The sequence below is a fragment of the Rhea americana genome, unplaced genomic scaffold, assembly GCF_003343005.1.
Source record: "Rhea americana isolate MKP2758 unplaced genomic scaffold, rheAme1 scaffold_12, whole genome shotgun sequence".
Lineage (NCBI taxonomy): Eukaryota > Metazoa > Chordata > Aves > Rheiformes > Rheidae > Rhea > Rhea americana.
In genome coordinates, this window is record NW_028185261.1 from 6,521,022 (window position 1) to 6,532,654 (window position 11,633).

An 11,633-nucleotide genomic window follows, 5' to 3' on the forward strand; every position below is an offset into this window, starting at 1 on the left:
CGGGCCGAGCAGGTAGGGACCCGCCGCGCCGCGCCGAGCCGAGCCGAGCCGCGCCGGCGGCCCTGCCCCGCGGGAGCTCGCTCGCAAGTGCTTGCGTTTGGGAATAGCCCCGCTCAGGTGAAAGGTAGCGCTCCCGGGAGCGCGGGTTTGCAAAACCCGGCCTCCTACGTGCTGGGGAGCACGAACKCTTAGGGCGAAAGACGGATTATTTTAATAAAGGACCTGTCCAACAGTTGTCGAGTGTAATGGCAGCTGTTGCGGGGTGACTAACTGTTGTTAGTCACGCTTGCAGTGTGCACATTTCAAACGAGACTAGAATCAGAATTGTCTCCGTAGAGTTATGTCATAATACACTTTGTCCTTTGGTAATCATTGCTCGTAATTTTTAAGGATTGCACGTTGTGAATTAGCTCTCTTAATACCAGATGATTTTCCTTTTGGAAATGAGGGAATTAAGGTGCAAGCGGCCAGGCCCGTAACACTGGGAAGGGAGAAGCATTGCTTAGAAGGCAGCCCTGGGAACCTCTTTGGGCTTTGCCTTTCCTTTAGTCCTTTGGAATAATAATCTGGAATCATCTCAAACCCACCCAGTCCTGCACAGCAAGGATGAATCTCACAGGGTCTGCCAGAGGCTCTAGCCATCCATGCTGCTTTCCAGCTCCTTTAACTGGCCTCCTTATTCCCTTTATATCCCCTCTAAGCAGCCACACTGCTGGGGAGCCCAGAGCAAAGTTACAGAGAGCATTTGTGATTATTCGGACACTTCTGAGAACTTCTTCCATGATGGCCACTGTTTCCACAGGTGGCTGTTTGGGTCTTTTCTGATGCACGATCTTAGCAAGTCACCACCACCTTTCTGGTGACGTAATAAGTAGGAGGAAGTTGAAGCTATAAATTATAAATGTAAATTCTTCTGTTTGGCACCCGTTCAATATAGATAACGGTCTTAGGTAGGCTTGAGAGAGCAAGCAAAACTATTCCAAAAGTTGCTAAGTGCTTCCCATTAGTAGAAATCATTCTATGAAGGCAAGCTTTAATATTTTTTTTTTAAAAAAAAGAACAGAACATGAACTACAGCATGTTTATTGCAACATGTTTCAATGCTTTTCCATAGAAGCACATTATCCACTGCCCTTGTTTTCAAAATGCACATCTGTAACTAGATTTCATCAGGACAAGGAAGCATTTCTTWAAAAATTAACATAATTGTCAATTGTCCAACTGTGCTGAACAGAGAGGCAGTGAGACCTTTTGACATCCACACCCTCTTCTCCGTCTCCTGGTGTCCTCACYGTGGCCGCCTGGCTGGACGCAGCAACTGGGAAGTGTTGGCCTTTCTTGCCTTTATTTACTGCCTCCTTGCAGAGAAGCACCCTTGACCTGCCCTCGATGTGGCTCTGGTCCCATGCTGTGTGGAATATGCCTTGTGTATTCGTCCTGCCTTGCTGTCGTGCCAGTTATTCAGATGCACCGACAGGGGAAATGCAAATGTCTGTGTGAGGTCTGTTTCCAATTTGGCRGCAGATGGATAGGCTCCAACTACAGCAAAATCCGGCATGCAGCAGATATGTTTATAAACGAGAGAACTGATGCCACGCTGCTTAACGCTGCCGCTCCCGCGCTGGGTCCCCCCCGCATGCCTCTGGCGGTGGCACCCTGAGCGGACCACCCCTATGGAGGAAGAGCCTCTGTGGGAAACAGAGCTGCGCTTCTCTTCCACGTGTTCCTGCCTGGCAGTGGTATACAGAAAGGAAGCAGGGTTTGGTTTGGACCTCCGCAGTGTCCTGACTTCCAGTCGTGATTTCTGCCCGCTGTGGCCAGGGTTGTTTAGAGTGGTTTAAAAGTGTCTTCAAGGATCGGCTCCTCTACAGGAGCTGCTGTAGCTGAGGGAGATGGGACTACGCGCTTTAAAGTGCGTTTGTGCTTAGACATACCCGGCGTGTGCTGTACGCCACAGGTCCGCGTGAGCTCTTGGAGAGCCCGGGAGAGCAGGGAAGCAGGCGCTGAAGGCCCCGCGTCGCCGAGGCGGCCGCTTTGTGCGGAGGGGCCGCACAAGGCCACCTCGCCCGTCGGTGGCGGCGGGCGGCGGACGCAGGCGGCAGCTCACGACCGGCAGAGTAACCCTTGCGACGAACCGTGTTTGTGCCCTTGCCTCTTGTCTCGCTTCAGGCCCCCTGCCGCCGCCGCCCCCGCTCGGCAGGAACGGCAGCACGTCGAGAGCCCTGCCGGCCGCGCCGCAGCTGCCCTCCCGGGCGCCGCTGGAGAGCCAGAGAGGGGGGCCGAGGCCGCCGCTGCCCCCGGACCGGCCGGGCGCCGGAGCGCCGCCGCCGCCGCCTGCCCCCGCCGTCAGGAACGGCTTCCAGGAGCCGTGCGACGGTAAGCCGCGCTCGCAGCCGTCGCCTCGGGTGGAGGCCCTGCGGAGGCCCTTGGCCTCGACGCAGCAGGCAGAGACTTGTTGCTAGTGCAGAGCCTTGGTTTACGGTCGGCAGAGATGTCAGTCGAGCCTCAGTTAATCCTGCCAGGTAGGAATGGACAACACATGCGTAGACCATATATATAGCATACGATACATAGTAAGTATATTTACTGTGTGCATACATATATATATATATATGTATAAACTATGCACAGAACAAAACTGCAAAGTTGTCAATACAGATACTGAGTCTCAGACTAGGTTAGATGACTCAAAAACTGAAAGCTGAAAAACAGATGAGGGAAAAATTGTCAGAAAACTGCTGAAGGTGTTGAGTTTCTCTCGCTTTACTAATGCTTATTGAAGAGGTGAGATCCACAATAGCTATGTTTTAAAGATTCACCAGGCTTTTCTTTTTAATCAAGGTTTATATTTGCGATGTATAGATAAGCCTTTCAGGTAAATTACAGAAGGCCAAAGTTGCTATTTCTGACATTTATAAGGTTAAAAAAGGCAAACAGCAGATAAATCTGTAACTAACCCTTCTGAACCTTCTTTAAACATCAGATAAGGCAGATGGGCTGCAAACACATTTTTTCCTATATAAGTCACTTTCAGGGTTTAGAACCTGCAGCTCCTTCACATACCAGTTTGTAATTGCAACTATTAGGAGTAAGGAGAGAAAAACTGGATCTCTGCAAATAACCACGTGTTCAGCTGCTAGGAAAAACTTACTCAGCTGTTCATTACATTATGCAATAAAATAAAACATTATTGCAAGATTGTCATGGTTGCAAAGTCCTGAAGCAACCAAGTCAGGCAATGACCAAATTTGAGAGGGCCCTTTCCTCCTTAGGAAGGAAAGAGGGTACTTTCCTYCTTAGGCATCCAAATTCAAGTACAGAACAGAGCTGCAGAAAAACATTTCCCCCATTATTTTAACTAAGAAACAGATCAGCTTTATTTATTCTTTAGAATCCTGTACAGTCAATACGTCAACAAGGTCGCTGTAGTACCACAAGATACTGATGCATTTAGCTATTTTTCATGCTACTCGCATGCTAAAAGATTCAATGTCATCATAAGTTTTATCATAATGGTCCCAAATATTCTTTTTCCTGTATAAAAATTGAAACAAAAAACACTACTTACAACTTGATGTGTTTTTAATGAGCTCTGTATATCAACAAAGTTTAAATATCAGAAAATTCTATACCCAGGGGTGAAATACCRTTTTGCAGTAGGAGTCATTATACATTTCCAATAACATACATATAGATATGTGTGTGTGCGTGTATGTATGTATGTATATTTATATAATCAGATCTATTACACATGGAAGGGAATGTAGCACTGATTACYATGGTCACTTCCCCAGCCTGTGACTTTGCATTAAATTGGCTGAGATATCAAAGTTAATTACGAATTTTTGTTCTCCAATTAACCTAAAGCCTCTACTTCCCAGTAGTGTGCTGGTTCAATACTSAGTTCACTAAGCATTTTTCAATATAAATCATGTATTAAACATGATATTAATATCAAATGACTTTCTGTAGCTCTGTCAGAAAATTAACCAGTAAACTGTATGTTTATTTTTTTCAGATGAATGGGAAAGCAGATTTTCTTTCCATCCTATATCTGACTTGCCACCTCCAGAGCCATATGTACCTGTGAACAAAAGTTATCCCAGTAAACTAGCAAGAAACGAAAGCAGAGGTAAGTTTGTTCCAACTCCCGTGAGTTTCAGCGTATCAGTTATGTACTTGAAAGGGTTAGCACAGCATAGAGCAGTTTTTGCAGTAAGCAGTAAATATTTGATCAGTTGAAGACAGTWATAACCAGGAGTAGTTTGGCTTCCTTCAGTCTGATGCTTCCTTTGTTGATCCTCCTTTTTTGACAGCGTAAGCCAATCATCCTAAAAGATAGCGTGGATGGAGAAGAGATTGGGTACTGAGGTTTCAAAATTTGTCRGACTAACAGCCTGATTACCATTCTCCGCCACACAGAAAACACTAAATGCAAGTTTGCATATAAAAGCCCTCTTAAAATTGAACCTGTGGAGGCTCAGAGCAGGAGGAGGAGGTGGCAGAGGGTTTGTTCATTTTTTTGAGAGACCTTCTCAATACAATAGTAAGAGACCTTCTCTGACATTATTATCCGGACTCTTCTGGAGCAGGCAGACAGAACCACAAAATCCCCAGTTTCACCTCAGGACCATTTTGATTGTCGTGTGTCCCTGTTGCTCCTCTTAGAAGGATTTTTCTTTGCATTTCCCATCTAAATTCATTCATGGCTCAGTTTTTCTTGTGCCAGCATTGTCCTTTAGTTAATTATCCTCCCTCCTTTGCGTTGAAAGCCCCAGTATTTTATAAGACAACAGTCATACTCCCGCTTCTGTTTCTCTGGGCTGATTAAACCAGAATGTACTAGACTCTTCTTTCAAGATAAGATCTCCATTTTGCTGATCATCAGCATTGCTTCTGTATACACTTCAGTTTGAATGTGTCTTTTCCAATCAGTGTTACGTGTTATTCCAGCTGAGGTCTCACCCATGTCTTCTATAGCAGCATAAATACTTCCTGTCTCCATTAGTGTATCTTGCCCGATACACCCAGGGATCCATTTACTGCTTTCACAACCAGTCACATCAGTGGCTCATAGTTAGCCTGTAATCATCTGTACACTCAGATGTTTCTGTCTCTCTGCTGTTTCCAAACGATGAGGTTTGGAGTAGAAATTCCAATTAATCTCTGACCCTTCACTTTGCACTGTTAACTTTCACCCCTTCCTATTACTCCAAAAAGAAAGGCAAAGAGATACACACATTTATCTTTCATGAGTCTGGAATGAAATCTTCATCCAGGGTAATATATTAAGAGCTTTGAACTACATTTAGAGCTTTCACTGAAATTTGCATGTGTTCAAGCAGCACTAAGACATGAAACATGCCTTTTTGCATGTTGTATTTCTGCATGTTGCAGAAATATATACACTTTCCAGGCATTTTCAGATAGCATTCATTAAAATATAGTTGACATACTGCTGTTTAATAAACTAACCAAAAACTACAAAGAACTTCTAGTAAAAAGGTTAGATGAGAAAATGCGGAGTTTTTCACCAGTTACATAATGAATGAGTTAGACATGAACTCTCACGTGAAAAGAAGCCAGGAGGAGTAACACGAAAAACTTGCTTTCTCTTTCAGGTGGCTCTGGCCGAAAAGAAAGAGGTGCTCCCCCTCTTCCACCTATACCGAGGTGAAATGGGTTCTGGCCCATCCCTGGGCAACTTCTGCTTTAAAGTTTCCTTCGAGTCAGTTCTCCTGTCCACATCATCGGGAAGTAACCCGTCTTGCTTTGTTTCTACTTTTGGCTTGTCAGCTGGAATAAACTTCAGTCTCTGTTACAGAAGTAATAGATGCAGCTTATGAACTATAGTTGCTTAAAGCTATCACTTTTATTTGCTTATTTTACAGGCTGTCATGAAAAGCATTTGATAGCCCATATACAACATACATACATCAAGCGTATGGGGCCCAGCCCTGTCCCCTTGACTCCGATGGGAGATCTGCCTTTGAATTTAATGATGGCTCAAAAAAAGCTATCTCATTATTTTGGGGTACAGTGGCTGTATTATTTGAATGACAATGTACAATTTATTTTGTGTTTAAAAAACGATTACCAGAGAATACCGCAGAGTCAAGAGTCCCACGGATCCTTTTTTGCGTGCTTCACTTGGCCCCAGCACTTCTGCAAGCGACTGTCCTACTACATGGTGACCAAGACTTCAACCTTCGTCTTTGGACCTCAGCTTAGCCAAGCAAACCATATTTTAAACCGCCGATGGCTCATGCTGCCCCGAGGATATACTGTGCCTGGCCCTGCTTTTATCTGTGGAGGATCTTCCAAAGAAAAGCACAAATTCAGCAGCATAAAAAATCTTCTCTATCCGTCCCACCTTGTTTTGTAATAGCCTTATGCTTTTAGTCACCTAATTCTTTCCTACTTTGATGTGGACCAACCTACAGCCATCCATGGCCTGGATTACTGTAATACTCTCTACGTGAGACTACACGCAAAGTTTCCTCAGAAAGCAGTCTTAGTCCAAATGCAGCAATTATTGTAGTTACAAGCTCTTTCTGTGAAGCATCACTAACATCAGTGCTTCACCAGTTGCATAAGCTCTCCAGTTGTTTCTTTGGTACAATTAAATCATGGGGGTTTTTTTTGTTTTTTTTTTTTAACTTAAAAAGCTTCTTGGGGCTTAAGTCACAAGTCTCAGAGAGATTGTCGCTGACGTATAGCAGAGCAGCTGAGGTCAAAAATCCCATGCATAAATGAAAGCCCTTTGATTTAGTGAAGGAGGTCTGGAGTYAGTGTATTCTAATGGAAGCATCAGCTCCAAAACTTACTGTCTTCGCTCATTCAAGAGAAATGGAAAGATCTGGCCTTCTGAGTTTGCCATGAAGCCTGTCCTTTCAACTCRCGCTGAAAGGAGTCTCAGCAGAGAGCTGCCAGCCTTGCAGTAGCAGAAGAAAAAGTAAAGTATTCTCACGTTGTGACAGTCAGTTGATTTGTTTAAAGGCTTTTGAATTTTGTGTTTGAGGAAAGAGTTAATTGAATGAGTGCATTTTATAAACAGATCTAAGTAAATGTAAAAAGCCTTTGGAAATCAGAGGAAGATTATAATTCTGAATTTGAAATMTTGCTGATTAGTAGCTCTTTATTAATGGGACTTCTGATGGTTAGCTCTGAAAAAGTTCTCCTGTGCCTCCTCAGCAGTATCTGTTTCATCAGCTTACTCCTTGGACTCCCTACAAAGCCTGTATCAGTGAGCATGTTTCACAGGGTATTGCTGGGAAAAAAAAAAAAAAAAAAAAAGTCATGTAGGTTAGGAAAATGTTTCCCTTCTGTGGGAGACATGATCTTAAGTGCGCTCTAAGGCCAGAATGAGGTCAGTTCTTGGAAATCCAGGGACTTTAGCCAAAGAAAGCTTGAACCTCACAGGAGCATTTGTGTGAAGGGTCTTCTGCGTTGTCAGTGACCAGGGAGGACCAGAGCCCCCTCCTGCCTTACAGCTGGGACTGTCCCAATGAAGGGCATCAGACAGAGTTGGATTAGGCCAGACCAAACTTAATTTGGCCTTTTCARTATTTGTTTACAAAATCATGTTAGCTGTGATAGCATTTGGTTATGTACCTGTTTTTACATTTTTTTTGTCTAATGACCAACTTTAAGTTACTATTTGTGGTCTTGAATCTGCAATTAAATCTGCGCAGGCGCAGGGATGTATCTAAATCTAATTGTAGGATCATGGCTGTAAGAGTTTCTTAAACAGATAGTAACGGGACCTCCATGTGACAGGTGCACCTTGGGATCAAGCCCAGTTCAATACTGAATTTGTAAATGTATTGTATGGAGGTCACTTAAACACATGCACTATGCAAAGTGCCGATCTCTTTGGCATACTATTATGTGAATAGAAGTCCAAATAAGATTTTTAGCATAATAACTTAAAGGATAAATTATTGTATTCATGTTATTAAACTGAAGCACTTATAACTTTCTGAAGAGTGACATTTTGAATTTAAGAATACAATATTTTCAATACGTTGACCTGCCAAATCCTTGTTAATATTCAAGTAGCTATGCAGCCAAAAATCCGAGAAAACTCCAGAAGCTATACATTTTTTGTAACTTATCTATTTCCAGCATAAATATTTTACTTTGAATAAGTCAATGAAAATGCTGCATATTGTTCTGTCAGCTCTCTGCATGATCAAAAATATTCTGTTTGATTTCTTGAGCAAGGTTTTCTGACCAAAAATTCTGGGCAATAACCAAAGACTTGGCAAATCAACTTCCATCTCACTTAAAATGTGCTGTCTAAAAGACCTTTAGTCAACAAGCCAAGAAAGCTGAGCTGCTTGTCTTTTAGCATTTTGTTGTACTATTGAAACCTCTTTGAAATGAATGTTTAGCATATAGATAAAATACCTTGCAGAAAGAGGGATTTTTTTTCGTTAACAACAACTTTACTGTTTGTATCTTTTGCTGTAAAATTCCCTAGATATATTCCAGAACAATGCAGCATTTTATCATTCAGTATATTACTTCATATATCCATAGCTATTTACAATATGATCAGTATTAAAGTATTTATTTCACTATGCAATGTTAAAAAAGAAGAAAACAAAACTTATTGAACCAGTGGTGCCTTATGAATTTTTTAGTCAACTTTTCTGTGTCTCACTAGAAAAATTAATAGTCGTTGTTCTTCCGTGCCCTAATGTAAAATAGCGCTGACAGTAGCATTAGACAGCGTTTGAGCCAAGCCCTGCTGCTGTAACACGCTCGGTCAGCTAACTTCAGGCTGAGTTAAGTGCGTGGAGGGACTGTTGAATCAGTCTTTAGGGGAGACCTAAGTGGAAACTGGTCTCCCAGTGGGTACTTCACCGTAAGTTGTTGGTATGCCTCTGGAAACCTTACCCTTTCCCAGCAGCAGTGTCTCTCTGCTCTCCGTACAGTCCAGCTAACTTCAGCACGGTTGCACGGGTTATTAGAGGGCTAAATTTTGATTCATCGCTTGCGTATAGGATTTACTGTGTTTGTTTTAATAGCATTGAAGTAGCAACATTCACACCTCAAACTACCTTTTTATGTCATCACTAAGGCYTGCATGGCGTGACAGTGGTGTTCGTTGCTGTGTAATTCAACTGAGTAAAAACGGGAATAACTCKTGTACCATATACCAAGTACTTCTGCTCCATACTTTTGGAAGAGAAGCACATGYTATGTCTGCACCAGCCACTAGCAGAAGAGGTCACAGCAATTAATGTTCAGAGTTGTTACAGGAAAACCRACCTGTGATTCAGGAAGCAAGTATTTCTGTAAATGAGCTGCTTAAATACGGTCGCAAGGTKCTTACTTAGAAGCCAGGATTTCCCAGCACTAAAAAATCATGAGAGCTAGGGCTTTTTTTCCCCTGCAATACTGAACTATTGAAGAAGTTCCTTAGCCTATCATTTAGAAAACTGGACAGTAGCTTCTACTTGCAGCAAYGACTGTTTACATGTCACTTGTGGAAGTTGTGCTCTGTTAGAGCAGAGGTCCAGGAAAGTAAACTTCTATTATGTTTCACATATGTGCTCAGCACAACAATTTTGTGTGCAAAAATATGCAAAAAGAAACTGTACTTTTCCCCTTGGAGACAGAGACTGGGGTTAGGTGATCAAACTGGGAACTGTTTCAAGCAGAAGGTTGAGAGACGTAGACAGAGGGCCATATAACTACGGGACTCCGGAAAGGAGAAGAGTGTTTATGGAAGTAAAAACCAATTTGATGAAATCTGGTATCATTACTAGAGTACAAATCAAGGTAAAATGTGCGTGTACATAGTATCTTGTTGTAATACTGTGAACACTGCTGTCTTACAGTCACGTGTGAGCAGAATGTTATGGCGGTACATTGACTCTGTAAAATATATATTGTATGAACTTTAATCTGTCAAACTGTATTCACCAGAAAATTAAGGAGACTCTCTTACATAAAGATGTTCAGTAACATGTTCATGGAATGTCTCCTCATGAATGTCAGGAGAAAACGGTGATCTTTTTGGTTTTAAGGTGAAACTGTGCCAGTTAGTTAACATGTAAATCTGGAGTATTGATGAGAAGGGGATCATTTGAGGTATTCAGCAGAAGCAGGACACGTATATGTCCTTAGTTGTYGAGTATGCAGTTAGGTAGACAGATTAGGAGGGAAAAAATGGAAATGGAATGTCTTAAGAAAGGGAGTAATACACTTGTTGCCTTTTTGAAATACAGTTTGTCTGTCATAAATGATCATAAGGTAATACATACAAAAGAAGACACTTTAAATTTGGACTTCTAAAGCCACACGACTATGAAAGGGAGAGGAACAGAACTTAAAACACAGGCTGAATAGAAAGTAACATGTTTTTATCAGATGCTTAAAGTTTGCGCTTTTTACAAAATATTAGTCTAGTTCTGTGAATATTTTTCTGCTTAACATTTATTTTGTATGTGATTTTTTTTTCTCCTTGTTTTTCTGTCCTATGCCAAATAAATTTTACTTTTATTTAACTGGTGGTGCAGACTGTTACACTGAAAGCAGGCACGGTTGCTTCCTCGATGGAAACAGATTTCAGCTTTGGGGGGAGCGCAGTGACGCTGGCGGGAGTGGGGGCGGCTGCTCCTCCCCTCCCGTGCGGCGCGCCTTGGCGGCACGGGGGCAGGACGCAAAGGACTTCAGACTCCTGCACAGTGATGATAAGACACTCATAGGGAAATGAGTTTGGGTTAGGATAAAGAATCTTATAAAAACTGTGGTCCGTGATACCGCGCTCGCACAGAGCGGTTGCTCTCACAGCTCTTTGGTGAGCAGAGTCTGCAGGCGGCAGTTCTTAGCAAGGCAAGCTAGATATCTGCAATGTGGAGATGACGTGGAAAATATATCTGATTAAGTACAAATTYTTGTTCATCTTATCTCCACTCACTAGCCAGAAGGCTTCCAGAGAATATTACGTGTTTCAAACCAATTAAACCCTCCTTTTGCTTTCAGAACTCTGATCTCAATCTTGGGTGTTAAACTTTTTCAATAATTTGGTCCAGGTACAACACAGAAAGATTTTTTGATGAGAGCCCAGCRAGGGCTCAAATTCAGGATGTACTTTCAGTCTCTCCTCAAAAATAAGAAAGGCCTATTAAAACTCTCAGGACAGTTCATAGTATCTCCAATATAGATGCATCGATCTTGCAAAGACTTGAGCAACAGGTTTATCCTTACACAGGTGGTGGATTCTCTGACATCAGTGGAGGCTGCTTGTTGCTACTTCCATTTTACAGACTGGCTGGGGAGGAGATCTCCACTTTTCCAAAAGATCGCAGGCAGCTGTGGTTCGGGTGCAACCTATAAATCTCATCCCCCCCACACACACACCCCCACCCCTAGTGCTGGGGTTGTGGGAGTGGAGGAGGGTTGTGGAAGAGTAAGTTATTGGATTGGCTCACTTGCTGGAATTGGCAGTGCTTAGTGGCCCTAAACCAGGACCTTGAGGTATGACTCTAATGGTTGTTCAGTAGGTGTCCTTCTTTGGGATTTTATTAAAGGAAATGTGGTGCTTTGATTTTTCAAGAAATTAAATGGCTTGCTTGGCTTTGGGAAAAAGGAACTGAACTATTGCATGACCACAGCAT

At 42.7% G+C, this 11,633-nt stretch overlaps 1 protein-coding gene across 1 annotated transcript in view; it reads left to right on the plus strand.

Annotated features, from left to right (window-relative positions):
• Positions 1-10,520, plus strand: part of WIPF1 (WAS/WASL interacting protein family member 1) — an 18,545-nt gene extending 8,025 nt beyond the window's left edge. Inside the window, exons 6-9 of the mRNA XM_085322306.1 lie at positions 391-475; positions 1,980-2,376; positions 4,019-4,132; positions 5,622-10,520. Coding sequence (XP_085178432.1) covers positions 391-475; positions 1,980-2,376; positions 4,019-4,132; positions 5,622-5,677 — 652 coding nt within the window. The 3' untranslated portion in view covers positions 5,678-10,520. The remainder of the gene's footprint in view (positions 1-390; positions 476-1,979; positions 2,377-4,018; positions 4,133-5,621) is intronic.
• The last annotated feature ends 1,113 nt before the right edge of the window (positions 10,521-11,633 follow it).